General features: G+C 58.8%; 1 protein-coding gene across 1 annotated transcript in view; it reads left to right on the top strand.

Annotated features, from left to right (window-relative positions):
* Positions 1-20,762, top strand: part of LOC129404331 (collagen alpha-1(XIII) chain-like) — a 63,751-nt gene extending 42,989 nt beyond the window's left edge. Inside the window, exons 19-29 of the mRNA XM_055136683.1 lie at positions 322-366; positions 3,051-3,092; positions 3,720-3,746; positions 4,390-4,470; positions 6,358-6,393; positions 8,340-8,393; positions 9,210-9,263; positions 10,397-10,432; positions 15,717-15,794; positions 18,685-18,723; positions 20,332-20,762. Of these exons, the coding sequence (XP_054992658.1) occupies positions 322-366; positions 3,051-3,092; positions 3,720-3,746; positions 4,390-4,470; positions 6,358-6,393; positions 8,340-8,393; positions 9,210-9,263; positions 10,397-10,432; positions 15,717-15,794; positions 18,685-18,723; positions 20,332-20,334 (495 nt within the window). The 3' untranslated portion in view covers positions 20,335-20,762. The remainder of the gene's footprint in view (positions 1-321; positions 367-3,050; positions 3,093-3,719; positions 3,747-4,389; positions 4,471-6,357; positions 6,394-8,339; positions 8,394-9,209; positions 9,264-10,396; positions 10,433-15,716; positions 15,795-18,684; positions 18,724-20,331) is intronic.
* The last annotated feature ends 2,612 nt before the right edge of the window (positions 20,763-23,374 follow it).

Genomic DNA, 23,374 nt, shown 5'->3' with positions numbered 1-23,374 from the left:
GTCAACATGCTGCTGATCAATCTGCTGCCATCCTGTCATACAAGTTATCCCGTAATCATGAGTGTCAGAGTCCATCCTGTCTGACACAGGATGTTGGTTATGGGGTCCCTGGGGGACAGAGGACCGTGCTGCCAGCTCCACACACAGGAGCTGCCCTGTGTGCCGGAACCCCAGACCTGGAGCCTTGGTGCTCTGTCCTCTGCGCTGACCGCAACAGCCTCTACACATTTCTGGGTGACTGAGGCCAGCCTGGCCACGGAAGTGAGGAGACGTGCCCAGGCCTGAGTGCGGGCACCCACCCCTGGTGTTTTGTGCCCACAGGGAGAGAAAGGAGAGCCCGGGGAGAAGGGGGACTCAGGAGCAGAGGTATGTGGACTCTCTGAGTGACCCCAGCACACAGACATGCGTCTCCAGCAAAGACAACACCGTCGTGTTCTAGCAGGAAACGGACGCCTGCCCTCAGTGGGCGGGAAGCCGAATGCTCCCTGTGCCCACATGGGGGGTCTCCCGGCTCCCCTGTTGATTGGGCCCCCAATAGTACTCCAGGTACTGGAGTTTATAGAGAGGAAAATGCAGCCCCCAGCAGCTCGGGGCTGGGGGATGCACCCCCAAGGTGGCACATTTAGGCAGCATCTGGAAGGCTTTGTACACGTTTGCCTAGAAGCTTCTAGGTGGGCCTTCTGGGGCAGGGCAAGGTGGGGGACAGGCCAGGTGGTGAGGGTGGGAGCAGGTTCTCTGGAGACGGGAGGAAATGATAACTATTTATAGGTTCAAAGAAGAAAGGCAGGAAGGCTACAGAAGACACTAGTATGTAGGGGGCCTCAGAACCCCTGCAAGCAGTGGAGGGGACAAGGGGTTCTTAACTGGGAGGGGAGGAGGGAGAGGAAGAAAGAAAGAAAAAGGAAGAAAGAAAGAAAGCGAAGAAAGGGGAAGGAAGGAAGGAAGGAAGGAAGGAAGGAAGGAAGGAAGGAAGGAAGGAAGGAAGGAAGGAAGGAAGGAAGGAAGGAAGGAAGGAAGGAAGGAAGAGAAAGGTGACAGTGCAGTGGGCAGTACTCAGCCAACACAGGTACCATCCTGCACCTCATATGACCCAGAGCCCTGCCAGAAGTGACCCCTGAGCACAGAGCCAGGAGTAAACTCTGAGCACTACTGGGTGTGGCCCAAACACCATAATTCTATAAAACTTAAAAGAAAGAACACAAGCATATGTACCGGAAGTCGTGTTTTATGGGTGCTGGGCCACCCAGGCGCCATCTCAAAGCCGAGACAGAGACCACCAAGCTGTTGTCCCTGGAGAGGTCCCCTAGGGCCCTGTCGCCACTTCAAGTCACCAGCCCTGTCAGTATTTAGCAAAACAGGCCTGATTATAGAACATGCATGTTCCTCATTGAGAGATGCCGTCTCCTAAAGAAACGCTCTTAAATGCAAGTAAAGCCTAGTGTGCAAAAAAAAAATTCTTCCAGAAGTATTTAAAGATGAATCAGAAACAGCCTGCATTTCTAACGAGAAGGAAATGATCAAATAGCTTATGGTCATAATACTAATGGTAATAATGGTCTCCAGGCTCAGGCTGTCCTGATGCCAAGCACGGCTCAGGCCTGGCTGGCCTACAACTCATTTATTCCACTTAATGAATCCACATCAACATTAAAAGGAGCCTGGTGGGGCACATTCCCCCCGAAAAATATGGGAAAATGAGTGTCGTGTTAAGTGAAAAAGAGCAGAGAACGAAATTATAGATATAATGTCACCCTAAGTATAAACATCCATTCAAACACATTTTATGTGTTTAAGCAGAAAGAAAGCCAAATATTAGCTGTCCTTTTCTGCCAGATAGATAAGTGTGAGTTTTTATTCATCTTCCTTCTTTCAACTTTGTTTGTTTGTTTGTGTTTTGTTTTGGAGGCACACCCAGTGTTGCTCAGGGCTTCCTCCCCCTGGCACGGTGCTCAGGAATTACTCCTAGCGGAGCTGGGGGACCATCTGGGACACTGGGGATGGAACATGGGCTGGCTGCGTGCAGGGCAAGCGTCTTACCCGCTGTACTAATTGCTCTGGGCCCTCGATTCTCTTTAATTTATAAACTATTGAAATGGGAACTATGACTTTAGTTTTTCCTACTTTTAAATTTAATTTTTAAAATTTTTAAAACCATCATAGAGTCAAACAGGCCTGGAGCACAGGGAGCGTGTGCAATTATTTGAATGCTGACTCGTGCCTAGGTTTGTAGAACCGGCATCGCAGTGGAGGTGTGTGAGGTCTTTATAATAAGACACTGGAAGTGCTTTCTAAGGGGAGTTGAGGTTCTGCAGGCTGAATTTCCCCAGGGGGAGGGGCTGCCTGTCTGGCCTGGGGTCCCTGTCCCGGCCACGTGGCAGGCAACTCGGCGTTGGGCAGATGAGTGGCTCACAGCAAGTGGCAGCTCTGAAGTGGGGTGACCAGGGCAGGAAACAGGGGGCAGGCCCCCTTCCAGCCTCTGGAGTGGCAGGCTCAGGAGAGAGGCCGTGAGGTTGGCCTCCCCCCACGGCCTGCCTCACCCTCCCGCGCCCGCCTGCCCTCCGAGAAACACTCCATCAGTCTCTTCCAAACCTGGGGGTGCTCGGGGATGCTCCTCAGCAGCCCCCCCTTGCTCCGGGTAACCAAGCTCTGCTCTTCGGGAACAAAGGTCTGCAATGGAGATGCCCGGAGGGGGCCAGGCAGGCCCCAGCTCGGCAGAGTGGTTCTGGCTCAGTACCGCGGGGAGTGGTGGTGGGTGGGCCCAGCAGGGTCCCGGGGGCCCTGGAGGCCAGAGCTCTCACTCAGCTCTAGGCCGCGTGGCCGGGAGTGAGCAGGATCTAGGGCGGACACTCCGTGGTCTTCCAGACGCTCGAGGACGGTCCCAGCAGGGCTGTCTGGTGCCCCCAACCCTGTGCAGGCTGGCGCGTCTCTGTCCTGTGCGAACTCCCTCTGGGTGACTCCAGGGCACCACTCTGGCCTCTGACTCATGGTCCCAACCAAAGGCACGGCCATGCCCACAGCCCTGTCCACTCACCGTCTCCCTCTTATTCCAGCTTCCTGGGCCACCTGGGCCAGAAGGGCCTCCCGGACCTCCGGTGAGTGTGACGCCCTCCTCTTGTCCCCCGTAAGCCTCTTTGCCCACTGCTACTGGGTCCCTCCCGTCCCACTCCCTGGCGATCAGGGGCTTCACACAGCTCCGTTCACTGCCACCTCCTCCTCCCAGCGTGGGGTCTCGTAGCCCCCACACCACTTCCAGGGATCTTCCTCCGGAAGTTCATCAGGCCCCTCTCAGGACCCATTTAAACCAGCCAGTGTGGTGGGGGGTGTGTGTGTGGCGGGGGGGTCTGGCTTCCCGGGTTACAGGTGACAAGAGGAGGGGTTTGCAGGAGCCCCTTTGCCTTTCACCCCGAGGTCCTCCGGCTCTGCACCAGCAGACACTGGTCCTTGCAGGTGCCCGGGGTTCTGTGGGCATCACCGGCCTTTGGCCGAGGTGGCAGCAGGACCCAGGAGTGCAAGACTTGGGGGAGCATCCTCGCGCCTTGCATCTATTCATTTCTCTCTGCTGTTTCCTCTGAGATGCCGGTGGGGGCCCTGTGGGGGCTGTGGAGAGGGTGACTCAGACCCCCACCCCGAAGCCTTCTCCCAGAGCCCCAGCTATAGACAAGGATGTGGGCTGCACCCCAGACCTCCTCCTAAGCCTCCTGTCTTGGTTCCCCACACAGGGCCTCCAGGGCGTTCCTGGACCAAAGGTAAGACGGCGCAGGGGGCTGGGTGCAGCGGGAAGAGAGGGTGGGCTTCAGAAGGGGGTGGTCCCTCCCCTAAGTGTGCCAGTGGCGTGTGTGAGGACAGCAGGGAGAGCCCTGTACGTCCCAGCAGCACCAGGGAGCCTTGGGACTCGGCACTCCCCGAGGACGGAGCCTTGTCCCACGTAGCCTGGCCCTCCCGCCCTCGCCCCTGAGTACGGGTGAGGGCACACGATAGAGGGCTGCTGACCAGAGCCCTTTCTTCTCCCAGTGATGTTGGGGGCCTGGGAGCTGCTGAAAGGTGCCTTTGTAGCAACTGCCCGGCCCCCATTGTCCTGCGAGTGATCACTTCTGCCAATGCTGAACTGGCCTTGCCCTGGGGTTTCGCCCCTCCCCTGTGGCTCTGCATCCCTCCCAGCCCCCTCCCCTTCGTGAGGTTTGGCTGTGTGACTGGGGCTGGGGCCGGGGGCAGCAAACTATGGGGCGACCTGGGACACTCCCAACAGAGCTAAGAATTCAGGCCTGGGGGTCCTCTGTGGCAGTCCCTCCTCCCTGCTGCCCCTCCTCGCCAGGACCCCAGAACATACGGGTGGGCTTTCCAGCACGTGCCTTCTGTGACCCCCCCACCCCCCATCTCTCTCTCCTTTAGGGGGAAGTGGGACTGGAAGGAGCGAAGGGAGAGCAAGGCATCCAGGGAGAAAAAGGAGACCGAGGGGCGCTGGGCCTCCCCGTGAGTATCCGGGGGCCCTGAGCGGGCCAGGCGCTGGGCAGGCCCTCGGGGAGACCGCCGGACACCAGAGCGTCCCACAGCTGCGTGCTCTTACCCGAGGAGCCGGGCCGCAGACTTTGGCCCTGTCTGAGTGCCTGGAGCCGGGGGTGCTGGCCAGGCCAGGCCCCACTGGGAGCCCTCGTCGGGGGCACCCACGAGAGCTGCAGGCCGGACCCTCGGGTCTGAGCCCACGGGGACAGGGCCTGCCCCCACCCCCGCCCCGGAGGGACCCTGGGTCAGCCGCTGCTCTGCTCCCCAGATCTCTGCTCTCAGCCTGCCCGGGCCAGACTCCCCCTAGCAGGGATGGGGGACCACTGAGAGGGCCTCTGCATTGCCAGATGGGGGCTGGACAGCGCCCCAAGGCCCAGAGGCTGCTGGCCTCCTCGCTGCCTTCCTGGAGTCCAGGGCCGCTGTGCTCCGTTATCCCCCAGGCCCCGGTGGGCTCGACACACTTTTGGTTTCGAGAGATCTGGCAGGGGTCTCACCAGGCTTCCTGTCACTTTCCTTGATGGGCCTTGAGGGGGCAGTGGGTCACTGGAGGTCACATAGAAGTCAGTGGCAGGGCAGGACCAGAGGCCACACTGGGGCCTCCTGTCCATCCCAGGTACATGCAAAGCTGGTCCTGCCCCCAGAGCAGTGAGGAGCCAGGGGCATTTTGGGGCACTCAGTCCCCCCCCACTTGGCGGATGGGGTTCATGTCGCCACAGGAATCCAATGATGGGAGCAAAGGCCAGGTCCCTCTCGTGGGCATCGATGCAGGCGAGCTGAGCTGGGCCCTTGGCAGTCGCCAGAGTGAATGCTTTTTGCTGACGCTTCCTCATGCCTTAGTGTGTCTGGAATGACTCAGGACCCCTCACCCCCCCCCACCCCCTGGCTCAGTCACATGTTCCCCCAGCTGGTAGGGAACCCTGGAGAGCCCAAGCAGGGGCTGGCACGCAAACAGGTGGCACAGCCCACCACGATGCCCCAGAAAAAGCAAAGAGCCCGATCGCTCGTGTTCGAACATCTGGTCCTAGGCAACAGGGCGCCAGAAAATGGGTGTGCAGGGAAGTACATTTTCCAGCCGAAGGAAACAAACAAACAAGACGTCCTCAGCCTGTGCATGCCCCCAGACAGCCTCAGGGAGGGGCAGGAGCAGACCCTGGACAGCCTCTTCAGGTCAACGAACCGTTGCCTGTGGGGAATGAGGGCCCCGTGTTCGAATCTTCTCCTTTGGCCACCTGCCTGCTCTACGGGGTCACCCCACTTTCTAACATGAAGGAAATGATTTGTGAAATTATTCGATCAGGGGTTGGACAGCCAGGTCAGCCTCGCAACTCGGTTGTACTAGCAACCTCCGGGGGACACCGGCTGGCCACCTCGGCCCCAGCCAGTCTGCTCCAGGGGACACCAGCCATCCACCTCTGTCCCTGCCAGCTGTCCCCGGGCCTTTACGAGAGCCCCCGTCTGGGGCCAGAGCCCGGGCTTGGCTCTGCGGGCAGTTGAGTCGGGGATCTGTCGGCCCCATCAGCTCGGCCCTCACGGAGCTTCCCGGGGTCCCAGGGGATTTACCAGAAAGGCTAGGCAAGCCCCCGCCCGGTCCCCCACCTCCTCCCAGTGCTCTGTGGGGACGGGCGCAGGGCAGGGAGGAGCAGGGCAGCCCTCCCCACTGCAGGCAGCATCTCCATGCTTCTGTTGGTCTCCATGTGGACGCGTCATCTGTCCCCCCACCCCCCCCCGTGTCGAGCACCAGCGTGTGTGTGTCTGTCCGGAGCCACCGCTTTACTCACCTCTCCCCTCCCCGCTCCCTTTCTCTCCCTCCCATTTCCCCCTTCCCCTTCTTTCGGCCCAACTGTTCCCTTCGTCCAGGGAGCTTCAGGTTTGGACGGCAGGCCTGGGCCACCGGTGAGTGTCACTCATGACCCCTGACCCCTCCCCCACCCACCCCCGCCCGCCCCCGCCCCCAGCCTGTGGTCCTTCTCGTCTGTCCCTGTGGCCTTGTTTTCCCGAGGAGTCGTGCCTGCTTTCTCCCACCACCCTCTCCCGCTGTACCCAGGTGGCTGCAGGTCACCTGCTGCAGGACCCAGCCAGGTCCTCCCTCTGAACCTCCAGGTCGGGAGACGTGGGGTGGGAGGCTGAGCTGAGTCTGAGAACCCAGGCCTGGGGAGGGGGGGCACCCTGCTCCTCCTGCCAACCCCCCTGTGTCTGTGTGCTCCCCGCCGCGTGTCTCCATGCTGTGAGCTGTCTCTGCTGCCTGCCAGGGCTGCCTCCTCCCGGGGGAGCTCCAGTCTGCAGTGGGAGGGAGGGAGGGAGGGAGGCCGCACCGGAGGGCAGGGCAGAACTGGTCCTCAGGGGCGTCCGTGGGCCTGTAACGACCATGCCTCTTACTTCCGGTCACCCCATGGCAAACCGGCCGGGGCCTTGCTGCAGTAGAAACAAGATCCGCCGGCTGCTCTGAGTCTGGAGAGCAGGCCTTCTCCGGGTCTCCCTAGGAAGCACCTCGGCCCGACTTGGGACAAACCAGGACCACATCTCAGAAACGGCCTCTCCCCGCTACACCCAGAGCACCCAGCAGACCCAGGGCCAGTTGCCTCCCCACAATGCTCAGATCACTGACCTTCATAGCAGTTGGGCAGGGAAAAGACAACCCGGGCTTCCAGCTAGGGAAGGAAGGGGTCAAGCTTTCACTCTTTGCAGAGGCTTTAACACTAGACTCGGAAAAGCCTCCGTTTGGGTTTCACACTTGGCTCACACACTCCCGTTTGCCGTCTCTGCTGTGGCTTTTCTCCTCCAGCCCCCGCATCCCTGCCGCCCCTGCACCTCCGCCCAAGTCATGCTCCCCCAGGCCTCCTGTCCCGTCGTGTTCCGTGCCCAGGCACTAACTCTGCTCAAACAAACATTGTCAGGAATTTAAAGGGGGAGAGGGGAGGAATGAGCCCCCCAGGCCCCTGTCCCGCCCGCGAGTGCCCACCTGCGTGCATGGCCACCCCCGTGTCAGGGGGCGAATGGAGGGCGTGTGTTCACCTGCTGATGCAGAGGCAGAGGACCCAGGTCCTGCAGACAGGCCTTGAAGCCCCCGGGGGCCCTGGGACATCCGCTCTGACCCACATCCCCCCTGCAGTTCCCACATCGCTCACGTGGGGTGTCCCTGCTCGCCTCCTGCTCCCCTCCTCCTGCTGACCACGTGCTCTCGCTCTCTCTTTGCATAGTGTATGGTACGGGCCCTCGCCCACCTCTCACAGCCACTCCCTACCCCCGGCACGGGCCACTGCCCCCTGGCACCCGCCCAACGTGGTTTGCAGAGCGATGGAGGCTCAGGAATGAAGAGAGGGATTGGGGTTCTTTCATGCACCCGTGTCAGCCACACAGACCCCATGGGGCCCCGACCCCCTCCAGGCCAGAGTCAGGCAGCCCCAGACCTGCTAAGCCCCTCTCAGTGCAGCCGGGATGGGGAGGGCCGGGGGTGGGGACCGCAGCTGAATGACCCTCCATGCCTGCCTGTGTGCTGTGCCCGCCTCGGTCTGTGGCATGAAGACCCCCCCCCCTCGCTGCATGTGGAGCTGAGAGCGCCCGGGGTGCAGCCCCCGGACACCCCCCGCCCCGGGATGGTATCAACTCCTCCTGTTTTCAGCCTTGGCAAGCTTGGCTGGGAAGTCAGAGGGTTTCCTTCCTCGAATCTGGCCCCCGAGCCCAAACAGCTCCTCTCCGACCTAAGGGCCAGTTGGATGACGGCCCTCAGCGAGCCTGGCCAACCCTGAAAACTGCGCCTCTGGGCTTGGCTCTACCAGGCGGGGCTCCCAGGGCCCCCCGGGCCAGCACCATCACCTCTGCTCTCCTTCACCCCCACCCAGGGTACTCCGGGACCAACTGGAGTTCCAGGCCCAGTGGGACCAAAGGGAGAGAGGGTGAGTGCCCAGCGACCCCCAGAGGGAAGAGCCGGTCCAGCATGGGCTGACCCCCGTGCAGAATCCCCCCGTTAGCCTCGGCCTTCCCATCCATTCCTCCTAACGCCACCAGCACCCCTATCTTCCATCAGTCCCGGGATCCTCCCGACATCCTGAATGGGAGCCAGGCAGATGTGGGCCCCGGGACAGTAGGGAGGGACAGAGACCCCAAGAGTGTCCCCCACTCCGCTCTGGGCCCCAGTACCAACACCAGCTGAGTCTGGCAAATCCCGTGGGACCGCATGCTCGGGCGCCCCTGAACTTTGTATGCTTTGGGGTGGGCGCAGAGAGCCAAGTGCAGGTGTCAGGAAAGGCAGGGGGACAGTGCCAAGTCATCGGGGGTTTTGTTCACAGCAGCGAGGATGAGCCCCCATGAGGGTGCCGGGTGCCGGCTCCTCCCAGCTGCCCTGGTGCCCCCCGCTCCTCCTTGGGGCCAGCAAGTGGGCCTGGCAGAGTCCCCCCCGAGATGCTCCATCCCTCAGCTCCGGGAGACACAGTAGCGGGTGGGGAGGACAGCAAGGGCCAGGGGCAGAGGCTTCCCTGAGACGTCCAGGCTCCGGGGGAGGGGTGGTCACTCTGCGGCTGCCCAGAACCCGGCCCCTCCCTTCCCTGCCCCTCTCCCTGGGGTCTCCCTGCTCCTGTCAGTGGCAGTCCTGGGCCGCCAGAGCCCCTGCATATCTCAGCCCAGCCAGGCCCCCTTCAGGGACCCGGGAGGACACAGTGCGGTGGCCAGTCTGTCACCACTCAGGGGAGGCTCATGACTTCCTTCTCCCACAGGGCAGCAAAGGTGACCCTGGGATGACAGGACCAATGGGAGCAGCCGGGCTTCCTGTGAGTTTCCTGGGTACCCGGGTCTCTCCCTCCACTCGGTCCACTCCCCCACCCCCAGACCCTGCGGCAGGAACTCGGGGCCCCATGGGAATCCCCAAAAGCCAAGGGGCCTACAGACTCCGACCCACTGCTGGCAGTGCACAAGGCAAAGTCAATACACACGGCCCCTGGGTGGGAGGGAGTCTAGGTCCTCAGCCCGGGGACCGTCCAGAGCAGTGAATGTCTCACGTCCGAATGTGCCAGAGGTCTGACCCTCCGGCAGGGGCCACCTCACATCCAGGATTCCGGTGTGGCCACCAGCATCCCACTGCCCCCTCATTCAAGACCAACAGAGCCTGGGGTGGGACTCAGCAGTAAAAGCGCATGCCCCACGGGTGGGAGGCGTGGGCTTCAGCCCCCAGCACCAAGTGGATCCCTGAACACCGTCAGGGTTGGGCTCCAAGACAATTCGAAAGGTTTTATTCAATCTGCTGTGAGCTGGAGAGACAATACAGAGGTTTAGACGCTGGCCTTGCTTGCAGCCAACGCCGGTTCCACCCCTGACATTGCAAGGTGCTCTGACCCCCTGCCGGAATGATCCCAGAGCAGGCAGTAAACCCTGAGCACCGCCGGGTTTGCCGTGAACCCAAACCAAAACCATTTCTTTGGTCCCCCCTGAGAGAACCACGATTGTGGTTTCCCGACAACAGCTTGGTGATCCTCCCGTGCCCGGACAGCTTGGCTCTGGCTAAGTGACCCCCCCTGGTCTCTGCCTGCACTGGTGGCACTGGGGACAATCCCCAGAGTGACTTCCTCTGGGAGGGAGTGTGTGAGGCTGCTCCCAGGGCCTGGGAGGAGAGCAGGGGGGCAGGGGGGAGCACCTCAGAATCCTTCTCCCAGGAGGGAGCTGGGAGGGGCTGGTCCTGCACCAGCGGGAAAACCTGAACTGGCCCCGTCAGCCTGGCCCAGGACTCTCCTTTGCTTCTAGGTCGAGTTCCCTGAGCAGTTTTCGCCTTTGCTCCTTCCCAGCCAAGGCTATCTTGGAAGAATCAGACCTCAGACAGAGCCTTGGGGCCCTGGAGGAAGCACCGCCCCGCCCCCCCCATCCCCAGGTCTTATCCTGAACTTGTTTTTGTCCCTCTGATTTATTGCAGGGTTTACACGGACCACCTGGGGACAAAGGAAACCGGGTGAGTCTGAGCCATGTGCCTCAGCTCTCTCATCACTAATGTCTTCCCGATGTGGTGGAATGATCAATTAGAGATCCCTGACCTCACTGGTGCCTGCAGTTTTTCCTGCTAAATCATCCTCAATTAAAAGTCCTTGTAGTCTTGGAACTTAATCCATGGCCGGCAGGAGCCTGGGGCCTAATCCTGAAATTGAAGCACGACTTTTTCTGAATGGTCAGGAGGCTCCAAATCCCACCATGGCCAGTGAATTAGCCTTGGCAGCCAGACACTGCATCCCTGGTCAGCTCACCCCCAACCCCTTAAGGGATGCTTTTCAACCCATCACCCCCTGGTCCTGACCCCCGGAAACTTAGCCTCACCGGGCATCTCAAGCTCCCGGTGACAGAGAATGAATGCCAGTGGCCAGGATAAGTAGACAGCAGTGAGAAGCTCTTTAAAAAGAGTCTCCTGCCATGATTTCTCTCGAGAGGAGGCAGGACTTGGAAATAAATTATGTCTGCTCAGGTCTCTTGTTCTGCCTTGATTTCTGCATCTGTACAAGGACACCATTCTCAAAGGGCTGTACCCACGCGATGCTATGTGAAACAGACCACGGCAGTGAGCCACGCGGGAATCACTGAACTATAGCTGACCAAGGGGTGATGTTTGGGTTTCTTTCTGGAATGAGTCCTCAGAGGGCAATGCATTCCAAGAACATCTTCTGAGGCACGAGGGTCTAAAGGCTTAGCATAGGAAAGGAAGTGTGGTGGGAAAATGGAGAATCAAGACCCAAATCGATAATGAAAGGTTCTGACTTGTCAGAGCGAAGGTAGAGTTTTTAGAACCCAGGTCTTCACGCTCACCTTCGAACCCCAGTTGGCCAAGCTCATGCATAGAAATGTGTGCTTGTGGGTCAGAGAGACAGCACTGCAGGTTAAGGCATTTGCCTTGCACTCAACTGACCCGAGTTTGATCCCCAGAACTCCGTATGGTCCCCCAAGCACCACCAGGAGTGATCCCCGAGCACAGAGCCTGAGCATTGCCAGGTGTGGCCCAGAAATGAAACAGGAGAGAAAGAAAGAGAGAGAGAGAGAGAGAGAGAGAGAGAAAGGAAGGAAGGAAGGAAGGAAGGAAGGAAGGAAGGAAGGAAGGAAGGAAGGAAGGAAGGAAGGAAGGAAGGAAGGAAGGAAGGAAGGAAGGAAGAGAGAAGAAATAAGCGTGCTTGTATAGAGTAACACCTTCCTAGTCCATGGAAGATGTATTTATTGAGCTTTTCTGTGTCCCTGAATTCTCCTTGGCCCTGCTCCGAGCTATCCCATTCATCCTGCACAGTCTAGAAACGGGCTGCCCTGCAGACTGCCCGTGGGAGTACGCTGTAGTGAGAGAAGACCTGCTCCCAGGAACTCTGCCTGCCAGGGTGGGCAGGAAAGCCCACCGTCCCTTCTGTGGCATTCTGAGCCACTCGCAGATGTGATCATTCCACCTCTGGCAGCCTCCTAACCTCCCTCCCTGTGTGTTTCTGATTCTCTGCGCTGTGTTCGGTCCCTAGCACGGAGCCCTGTTCCCTAAGACCCTCTCAGTTGGCTTGCGGCACTGAGGCGGGCACAGGCCGTGTTCCCGACACTGCACTGCTCCCGAGGCACACGCAGGGCAGGCACCACCCTTGGCCCGGGTGGAGGAGATGTGGGGGCAGAGCTTCTCCTGCTGAAGGTACAGAGAGCACTCACAAGCCCGTGGGGCCCGGGGTAGGTGGGAAAATATTTCTTCTCCACTTCCTCTGTGTAAGTTTTTACATGGCTCTCCTGGCTGGCAGAAGTTAGCGAGACGATGCCAGTGCAGGAAACAGTCTGCTGTGGGACCCTTATTTGGGGAGCATCATAATGCTCGTTGCACTGACTTTCTGCAAGGAGTAGGTTTCTGAGTTAAGAAACAGCTCGTGCGTGGGCCAGAGCAACAGTACAGGGGCGAAGGTGCGTGCCTTGCATGCAGCCAACTCTATAGCCAACTCTTATACCATGTGCGGGCGCCAAGCCCCACCAGGAGTGATCTCAGAGCACAAACCCAGGAGTCAGCCCTGAGCACTGCTGGGGTGACCCAGCCCTATCCCCAACAAGAAGCAGCCACTTGTCTTACTCTCTCGGGACATCAGAACATCAGGGGAGAATGTGCCCCCGTCTCGACACCCCCGAGAACTTGTTCTCCCAGAGCGGGGTGGCTGGAACCCCAGAAGAGAGGGATTTTGGTCGAGTGACAGGGCCAGGGGTGGAGGTGAGGCCAGAGGTATACAAAGCCTGCCCCCTGCCCCCTACCTCACCACATATGGGGTGGGGGACTCCTTCCCATGTCGGGCCCAAGGGGACCTGTCAGAGGCCTGCACTCTCCTGTGCTCTGTTCCCCGGACCCCAGACCCACCTAGCACAGAAGTGCTTTTCTAGATCCCACTAGGGGTAGGGTGACCTCCCTCTCCCCTGTCATGGCGGGGAGGAAGCCCCCCTTTGTGTTGGTCCAGATCCAAGGTGGTGGCAGGATTCTGCTAAGGGCACACACGTAGGAGGGGAAAGAAGTATCCGGCCTCGTCACCAAGGCCACCTCCTTTCCCTCTCCGCATTTTTGTGCACTGCGCCTAGAAGTTTCTAGAATGAAGGATTTCTTCCAGAGCCCCAGGGTAGGGAGGATTTAGTCCTTTGGGCCTCAGGAAAATGAATGCTGCCGTGCAGCTGTGTGTGTGTGCCAGCCAACTGTCGGTCAAGCATGCGGGGCTGGAGGCGGGGGGACGGAGATCGTGCATGGGCATGCATGTGACAGCACTGTTCCCGGTGGGATGGGGTGGGGGGTGCATGCATGCATGCGTGCATCTATCCACACGGCTCCCAAGGCCCCTTCGCCTCCTCTCCCCCTCTCCCTCTTACTGTCTCTCCAGGCCTAGGCCTGTCTCCTCCTTCCTCGACTCCGTCAGCACCCCGCCCCCAAATGTGACCGCCCCACCATCATGATGCCACCTCCCTCGGCCCTGCCCACCTGCTCCCCAGCCCAGATCTACTTCCTCTTGTCCCCCCTCCACGCCCTGGGCCTCCGGGAGAGAGCTCTGCCTCTCAGCCTCTCCTGTCCCCCGCCTCTTGGCGCCCCCCCCTCCTCCCTGTGGCTTTTTGGGCTTGGAGGCAGAGTGGCTATGGCTCAGGCTACTACTGCGATGTCTCCATGGACCTCCCATGTGAAGCCATGTCCTGCACCCTCAGAACTGCCCCCCCCCCCCAGGTCAGTTGTCCCTCTGAAGGTGAGGGCCGTGGCCACCACCAGCCCCGAACCACTAACCCAGAGGGACCCAGAGCCCCCTTTGAACCTAGGAGTACGTGCTGCCTCTTGCACTGCCTGACCCAAGAGGGTCCTGGGGGTGGGGTGCAGGGGGGTGGCAGTGGCAGCTATCCTGGGCCTCCTCCAAGCAGGCTGCTGGCCGCCATGCTCATCCCCTACTTGGGGCCGATTCGTGGCACCATGCTCGTGTGTGGCCACAGCACTGCCAGGCCCTGTCCCGTGTCCTCTGACACGCACAGGCAGGCCAGGCCAAGGAACAGGCAGAACCTCCTGGGAGCTCCTGCAAGGTTCTCCTGCCAGCATTCCAGGCCCGGGCCCTGGGTGACACCAAGAGTCCCCACGCTATGGACCCTAGAGAACAGTTTCCATGAAGGGCCACCCTGGAAAAGCCAACCCCAGCCCGTTCCCCAGACGCCCCCACAGCCCCGGAGTAGAGGGAGGCGAGGGACCAGGATGGAGCCGACCCCCACAGGAGGAGCCAGGGCTGCCTTGCCGAGAACCAGCGACCACCCGGGACCACACATGTGCAGACACACATAGGCACATGCACACAAGTGCCTGGGCCTGTGTCACTGGCACACACACAGTATAGGGGCACGTGTCGTCCCCACACTCATGTACGCGCAGTCCCTCGAACTCAAAACTAGACTTGACTCCTGGAATAGCAAGGGGCGAGGGGTGGCTGGGACAAAAGTCACTAGCAGCCACTTCTTGAATGAGTGCGCTCCAAGAGAAGGAAGGGCCCCCCCTTCCCCCAGACAGATGTTTCAGGACGTGGCGTCAGCAAGCCAGCCGCCCCTGCCTCCCTGCCAAGTGCTCTCTCTCTCTCTCTCTCTCTCTCTGCTCTGTCCTAGCCTTTCTCTCTCCCTCCCTCTCTCCTTCTGTCTTTCTCACCCCATCCCTCTCTCTCTCTCTCTCTCTCTCTCTCTCTCTCTCTCTCTTTCTCTCTCTCCCAGCCTCCTTGCTCTTACCCCCTGCCCCGGCCACCTTGTCAGGGTCCTGGCCGGGAGCGGGTCAGTACTGACCCCTAACCCTGTCCTATGGGATAGAATTAACCACAACCACTGTTTATTCCATTTCTTTCTGCCTCTAACTCGAATGTGGGACTCATCCCCAAGTGTTGATGTTGTTGTGTTTTCTTGGACTAAATCATTATTTACAGGGGGAGCGGGGAAAGAAAGGATCTCGAGGGGCTAAAGGGGATAAGGGAGACCAAGGCGCACCCGGATTAGATGCCCCCTGCCCGTTGGTATGTTGGCATTTATCACTTGCTTCGTTTGGGGTTTATTTCCTGGGGGGAGGGGGATGGCGTGTCCGAAACCAAGAAGGCAAACAGAGGCGGGTGAGACCCAGGGGTCAATGCTGCCCCCCAGGCCCTCGAGTGGGCACTACCAAGAGCACAGTCTCGGGCACTTCTGCCCCTTCCTCTGGGCAGCCTGTCAAGGAGGGAGCGGGGCGGGAAGGGGTTCGGGGCCGGCGTCAGGGCACTCACCCCGCCAGCCTGCTCACCTCACTCTGCCTTCTTGGTTTCGTGTTCGCCCTGTGGACGGCTGCTCAAGCCGCTGAATCCTCCTCACTCGGTCAAGATGCAGGACCCCGGGGGTCAGCGCGTCCTGAGGGTGCCCGGCTTCACAGCAGCGCGGAAAGGCCGCCTGTCGGTTGGCCACTTCCGCCTGCTGCCCGCCTCCAGGACGAACCTACGGGGCTGCACCCCTGGGCGTCGGGGAGCCTTCCCGGGGCAGAGGGCCCAGGGGCCAGGCCTGGAGGGTGTGACACTCGGGGTTCATGACACCTCCTCCAAGAGGGACTCCGTGCGTCCTCCCCAGCCCTGGAGAACCTGGAGCTGGGAGCACGGGAAGCAGCGGGCATTGCCCCCACCCCCGAGCGCCCTCGGAGTCCTGCATCATGGCCGGGTGGGGCTGCGCCTCTCCACTCCCCCGCCCGAGTGGCCAGCCTTGGCCTCAGTAATCATCACGGTTGGTTTTGTGAACAGGGACACCGAGGTTTTAAAGGCGAGAAAGGGGAGCCAGGGCTACCTGGGCTGGACGGACTGGATGCCCCGTGCCCATTGGTATGGCACCTCCCCCCGCCCCGCCTGCACGGCCGACTGACTCGGCTTCCCATGTGTGGTTTGTGCCTGGGGCCCCTCCCTGCTCCTACTCCAGCCACCGCCTCTGCCCCCACCCTGCTTCACTCCAGAGTGCCCGCTCTGGCCCTTCTCAGGGACCCCTGCCACACCCCTCTTGCATGCTGTGGGTGCCAGGAAGTCCTTTGGCTCCCCACCAAAGCCCAAAGCCTGCACCCCACCCCACATCCAGTGCTGGCCCCTCGACTGCTCCTCTGGAAATGGACAAACCAGGTGCGGGGGGCACCAGGGAAGCCCCTGGATAGGTTCTTAGAACTGCGACTCCCCCTGTCCCACCCATGGCAGCTGGTGGCACGAACACTGGGCACTTGACACGCTTCAGCGAGGTGCCAGGGTCAGCCTCCCCACTCCGCCCTCAGCACCCAGCTCGATTTGGCAGAGGACTTTAGGTGGGGTAACGAGGGGCTCCAGGATGACCTGAAACAGGGGCTTCCCATCTTCCTTCCAGGCCGGGCCTGGGGTAGTGGCGGGTGACACAGCCCAAACTTAGGGACAGGCTCAGGTCTGCAACTGAGACCCCAAAAACTTCACCCTTTGGCCTCATTCCCAAAATCCATCACAACCCCCCCCCCCCATTCAGGGCCGGGCTGGAGCTGGTTCACCCCCGGGAGGTCTCAAGGAGTCTGGGGAGGGTGAGAGGGAGGGCTTGGGGAGAGGCCACAGGGAGTGGAGGGGACAGGCACAGGGGACATGGCCCTGAGTGTCCCTGCATACACGAGCCCAGGTGGCCACGGCACAGCCTCTGGCCTCTCCACCCACTGTCCTCCCCACAGAGAGGACGCCCCGCCACGGCAGGGGAGCTGGTGAGGACCCTTCAATTTCCCCAGGAGTGGGGCTAGAGTGAGAGCAAAGCGAGTAGGGCGTTTGCCTTGCATGCGGCCGACCCGGGTTCGAGTACCAGCATCCCATATGGTCCCCTGAGCACCGCCAGGAGTAATTCCTAAGTGCAGAGCCAGGAGTAACCCCTGAGCATCTCCGGGTGTGACCCAAAAAGAAAAAGAAAAGAAAAAAATCTCCCCAGGAGTTCGGAGCTCATGGACCCACATTCATGCCCTAATAGAATGTCCTGCCCCTCGTGTCCCCCAGGTCGTGCCCACTCGTGACCTTAGAACAGGAGAGATAGAAGGAAACTTATAAGGCCATGAGCAGGCAGGAGGGGGCCAGAGGGCCCCCATTCTTTGAGGTCTAGGGCATGCCCAGACCGAGCCGGCTGAGGAGCATACAGCTGCCCCCCCACTCTCACCCTGTACTCCAGCCCTGCACCCCTCCTGGCCTGGCCTGCACCCCAGCATGCTGCCTGCATACACCCTGGAACTTCCTAGCCCCCAATTAACCATCAGCCCGGCCCCAGGCCCCAGTCTCAGCACCTCGGCTCTCAAGCGCAGCCCTGCCTGCTCCTTCCACTGTGCCCACCGCTCCCCCCCCCCACTTCCCTGCCACCCTTCCCGTACCAGTGGGCATGCCGCTGTGATCCCCAGACACGCCTCTCGCTTCTGGAGTTGGGGAGGAGTCCCAAAGGGGCCGGGGGTCGCCCTGGTGCACGGCCTCCCTCCCAGGGAAGAACAGGCTCATCTGAGCCGACCCTCACGCCACGGGCATTCTCTCCAGCACCGCCCCAGCATGCCCTGGTCTGTGGGCTTCCCTGCGGGGGGCCGCTTTGCTCCTGTCTCACAGTGTTGCCCCGCCTCCTGCCATCCTGCCAGAGCGTGGCTGCAGGACGCTGGGCACTATTGCTCTGAGTTGTAGTGAAGCTTTAGTTTAGTCAAACTTTGGGGCTAGGCCAGGAGAGATACCTCAGGGCTCAGCCCTGGCTCCACCCCTGGGAACAGTCTTCCCACCTCTCTTTCCCTGGGGGAGCCTGGAATTCTAGTGTCTGCCTCTACGAACACCGAGGCTGCCCAGAGCCATAGCACAGTGGGCGGACATTTGTCCTGGGCGTGGCCAATATGGGTTCAATGCCCGACATCCCACATGGTCCCCAAGCACCGCCAGAAGTAATTTCTGAGCACAAAACCAGGAGCAAGCCCTGAGCATTGCTGGGTGTGACCAAAGACAAAAAGAAGATGAGCCAGACTGGTGACCCCATCCCCACCTGTCTTTCAGAGATTCCTAGCTGAGGGCACCAGGGGCTGAGAAAACTCAGCATGTGTCAAGGCTCTGGGAGTGTCTCCCACACAGAGGAGCTGGGGCACACTGCTGACCCCCGCCCTATTTGTCCATCTGTCCCCGAACCCGGTGGACCCCGCAGCTGGGACCGAAGTCCTGTTGTCTTGCTGCAGGCACCAGGTCCCGTCACCGTGCCCGGGAACCACCATCCCCTGCGAGTGTCCTGCCCCCCTCGAATGGCTGGGTACTGGGGAGATTTCCTCCTCAATGCAGAGGGAGAGAGAAGAGAAGTGGGGAGCTCAGCGGGGAGCCCCCTCATGACCTGGGTTTGACAGAGGAGAAAACTGAGGCACCTGTAAGCACCTGTAAGCATTCAGCAGGGAGACCATTGGGAGACAGAGAAATAGACAACAGGGACTCGAGCGGCAGCAGGGCAGGTCGGCACCGACCTTGCTCGAGGCTGACCCGGGTTCAATCCCCGGCACGGCATCTGGTCCTCTGAGCCCCATCAGGAGTGATCCCTGAGCGCGGAGCCAGGATTCAGCCCTGTGCACTGCCGCGTGTGGCCCAAAACCCCCAAAAGAAAAGAAGGAGAGATGGACAAGGTGGGCTGGGGAGAGGGCGGCCTGTGAGTCATGCCCACCTGCATGCGCCTGCCTGGGAGGCCTTCACGGAGATTCTGATCCCGCCACCTCCCTTGCTCCCACAGGGCGAAGACGGCTTACCCGTCCAGGGCTGCTGGAACAAGGTAAGCCCGGCGCCGGCCTGCCCTCCTTGGGCACGCTCTCCCCTCTGTGGAGGGAGGTGCCAGCGCCCGCCCCACCCGTGTGGTTTCATGCGGCCACACAGAGACGCCGCGTGGTCCGTGGAGACAGACCCTTGCCCCACAGGTTTTAGTCCTGTTGTGCCAGGCCGGGGTTAAACCCAGGGATTCACACTCGCCGTGGACCACTTGCAGTCCGTCCCCATGAGCTGTGCTTCAGGGTTCCTCTAAGCCCACGTCTGATGACGTTCGTCCAACTGCACGAGGCCTGCGCTCTCACGTGGCTTTGGGACCTTCCCGGGGTGGAGCCGGTGCTCTGCTGTTCCCTAAACCCAGCAGTCGGGGTGCCCTGCTCCCACAGGGCCTCATAGCGGGGAGGTTCCTTCATGACACCTGTTGTGGCAGCGCTGAGGTCAGCCTGCCCAGCCGGGCTCCCCAGCACAGGGCAACCTCGCTGAGCCTAAGGGTCCCTGCTGCTTGCTAACCCTGAAGCCCAGGCTGGCCCCTGGGAAAGGTGGCAGCTCTCACCCGGGCACCATGCCCCAGGGAGCTAGTACATCCTCCCACAAGGGCTTGAGAGCCCACCCTGTGCTTATAACAGATCCCCCCTGTCCCGATGATGGCAGGACTGGGCTTAAATTGAGGTGAATAGGGGCTGGAGTGATAGCGCCGTGATTAAGGCACTTGCCTTGCACGCGGCAGACCCGGGATCGGTCCCTGGCATCCCACATGGTCCCCTGAGCTTGCCAGGAGTGAGTCCTGAGTGCAGAGCCAGTAGTAACCCCGAGCATGGCCGGGGGTGGCCCATAAACAACAAAATAAGGCCCCTTATTTTGGCCCCTTTATGTGAATAAAGGCCCCTCTGTAGATTGCCCACAATCTCATTCGTTCACAGAATTGGGGCAGCAGCAGCAAACCCACCAAAACGCTAACCCTTAGGCTGGGCTGGGCCAGAGTCTCACCTTAGGCGGGTGAGACTCTGGGTTCTCCCCGGGGCAGTGGAGAAACAGGCATCACCAAACACTCTCCGTAAATCCAGCGCCCACAAACACCCCCAGAGCCAGAGGAAGGAAAAGTAGGACGTGCAGGTTGGGTGAGCCTGTCCCTCCATCCATGTCTCCTCCTGCAGAGACCCCTGGACCTGGATTAACCAGGGAAGGTCTGGGGAACAGCCTTTAGGGTCACTGCTGATGCTTAGGGGGACAGTGTTTGGACCTGGCGAAGGGGGGGGGCAGCCCCATCACTGTCCAGCGCTTCAGTGTTCTCGGAGAAGCAAGGAGAGTCTCCCGATAATGGTCCCTTCTGCAAAAGCCCGGCAAAACCCAGGATTCAGCAGAGGCACCGCGGCAGGCAGCGTGGAGAGAAAGTGCCCCCTGGTGGCTGAGAATGGGAGTTCCTGACCTGCCAGTCCCCCAGCCTGGGGACACCTAATGTGGGGGCAGGGGTTCCCTGCCTTCAAGAGCGTAGGTGCCTGTAGGTTCCCCTCCTTAGTTCCCATCCGAGTCAGGTGGGATAAGCTCCTTCGGGCCACCCCACACACACACACACCAGCATCACATACACTAACTCTGTTGTTTTGTGTTTGTTTTGCAGTGATGCCTCTAACCTAGGATTGGCCTGAGTGTGTGTGTGTACATAGAATATTTATTTTTATACAGTTTTCACTCTCTGAAAATGCCAGAAGGATGATGCATATTACAGATTATTAAAAAACGAAAAGAAAAAAAGAAAGCCTTACATACTTTGTACAGAAAATACCAACCTCCTAACGTTTTTTTATTTGTTTGTTTACAAGACGCATAAGTCCTGGACCCTAATACACTTTTTGTTCGTGAGCATGGCCAGATGTTTGCATGGTATTTGTGCACACTTATTAAGGATGGACGCTTAATAAATTATTGAGTTCTGGTGCCAAAAGGGGGCTCCACCGGCACCGAGGTGCAGGCTGCCTTCCCCCTCAAGTGAATTCACAGAAACGCAGAGGGCCACAGTGATCGGCCAAGCAACGCGTGACTATGGACACTTTAAACTTGTGGACTTTGGTTATTAAAGACAAATTGAAAATGAGTGATCCATACTCCTGACGCATCATTGCATGACACCCATTCCTTCCTGCTGGGGGACCCAAGGCAGAGAGTGGCGTGTGGACACATTTGGTCTGGCAATGAGGAGGGGTCTCGTGTCTCGGACCCCATGTTTCCTGCAGTGAGTGTCTTAAAGTTTGTTTTTGCAGGACATTCCATGTGTTCTCAGGGGGACAGAGGCTTGGAGGTGGGTTTTTTTTTTCTCGGTTAGACTGCAGGCACTGGCCCCCTCTCTGCCTGCAGATGGCTGTCCACGGCATTAAGAAGTGACCTTCCACACAAAACTAGCTGTGGGAAAGTTTATTGCTTGGGCTGTTCTGATCTGACAGAGACAGCACAGATCTCGGCCACTTGGACAATCTGAAGTTGCTTAAGAAATAAAGTTTTCTACTAAAGGGGTCCCAGTGGACTGACCTGGAACTCTGAGGCTGGTAAGGCACATAGCAAGGGGTGAAGCTGAATTCTCTAATGGTGTAAACTAATGAGTAGTCAGTCTGCCTGTGGGTTTTTGTTGTTGTTGTTGTTGTTGTTGTTGTTGTTATTTTTGTTTGTTTTTGTTCATTTTGGGGTCACACCCAGCAATGCTCAAATCTTACTTCTGGTCCGTACTAAGGATTCACTCTTGCCGGGGATTGAACCTGGGTCAGCCAAGCACCCTACCCACATCTCTCTGGCCCTGAGAAGTCAGTTTGCTTATTTGTTTGTTTTGGGTCACACCCTGCGATGCACAGGGTCACTCCTGGCTCATGCACTCAGGAATTACTCCTGGCGGTGCTCAGGGGACCATATGGGATTCTAGGAATCAAACCCGGGTCAACTGCATGCAAGGTATATACCCTACCTGCTGTGCTATCACTCCAGCCCCAGAAGTCAGTATTTTAAAAGAAAAAATAAATAAACATAAAATAAATCTTTTTAAAAAATAAGTCACAAACCTGTAAAGAAAGAGAGAGAAAGAGAGAGAGAGTTTTGCTGCTTTCTAGTCATTGTACAGTAAGTCCCACTTAACACTGTAAATAGGTTTTTGGATTCTGCCTTAAACAAGACAACATATATGAAAAGCAAGTCTTCAGATAATGTTACTGGTGTCGGGCAGCTGGCATTTCTCCTTTTCCATCAATAACTAGACAATATTGTTTGAGGACCTCCTGTGCACTGCTTAGAAAAGGTCTCGAGAAACTTTTTTCTCTTTTTTCAGTTATTGGGCCACACCCGGCAGTGCTCAGGGCTTACTCCTGGCCAGGCTCAGGGGATCTTAAGTGATTCCAGAGATTGAAACTAGTTAGATCACATGCAAGGCAGGCACCCTACCCATTGTACCATCTTTCTGACCCCTGAGAAACTCATTTCACAGAGTAGATCAACGTGGCTTGCAATGCCACACATACTGCTTGGGTAGCTGAAACCTCCCTCTATCCTGTTGGCCTCTGCGCTTACCTCTAAATGCCCTTTCTTTAGAGCACTGCCAAGGAGACTCAAACCTTCGCTCACACACTGGAGAGCGGAGACATCCCGTTCAGGAGAGACCCACGAATGGTGGGGGTGCTCCCCACTCAAGCACTTACATAGATGGGACACCCTGCTGCCCACACCAAGAGGTCCTCACGGGCATTCTCCTTCCCTGCCCACTCATTTTGGAAATCAGACAGCGCCTTTCTAATTTCCTGCCTTGTTCCAAAAGCTAAACTCTGAGGCCGGAGCAATAGTACTGTGGGCAGGGCACTTGCCTTGAATGCAACCAACTCGAGTTCCATCCCCAGTGGCCCATATGGCCCCCGAAACCCTTCATAGGTGATCCTGAGCACAGAGCCAGGAGTGAGCCCTGAGCACTGCCTTTGGGCCCCTCCCCCAAAACAAAAGCTAAGTTCTGGGGACCAGAGATATATACAGTGGGCAAGGGCCTTGCTTTGCACACAGTTGACCCGGGTGAGATCCCCGGCTCTTAAAGGGTTCCCTGAGCCCACTAGGAGTGATCTCTGAGCATCCCCAGGTGTGGCCCCAAAGCCATTGTTTTTAAATAGGAGGAATTAATTTAATTACAGACATAAAATGATCTACATGAATGTGGCTTCTGATATCAATAAAGCAAAATGAAGGTGCAGATTTAGAGCTAAGGAAAAAATGGAGAGATGGAGGAAGGAGCCTGAGTCGCCTAGTGATAATCAGTAAAGAGAATGCGCTTCTTGTTGATCCTCCACGGTCCATCTGCCTTCATGGGAGGGCCCCCCATTGGTATTATCAGTATCCCAGTGACCCTGGGTAGAGAAAGTTCCCCCTGGAGCAATAGCACAGCGGGTAGGGCGTTTGCCTGGCACATGGCCGACCCGGGTTCAATTCCTTCATCCCTTTCAGAGAGCTCGGCAAGCTACCGAAAATATCCCACCTGCATGGAAGAGCATGGCAAGCTACCTGTGGCGTATTCGATATGCCAAAAGCAGTAACAACAAGTCTCATAATGGAGACATTACTGGTACCCACTCGAGCAAATCTATGAGTAACAGGATGACAGTGACAGTGACAGAAGTTAAAAAGTCAAGGTAGGGGCTGGAGCG

This window comes from Sorex araneus, chromosome 4 (genome assembly GCF_027595985.1).
Source record: "Sorex araneus isolate mSorAra2 chromosome 4, mSorAra2.pri, whole genome shotgun sequence".
Taxonomy (NCBI): domain Eukaryota; kingdom Metazoa; phylum Chordata; class Mammalia; order Eulipotyphla; family Soricidae; genus Sorex; species Sorex araneus.
This window is presented reverse-complemented; position numbering and strand designations above follow the sequence as displayed.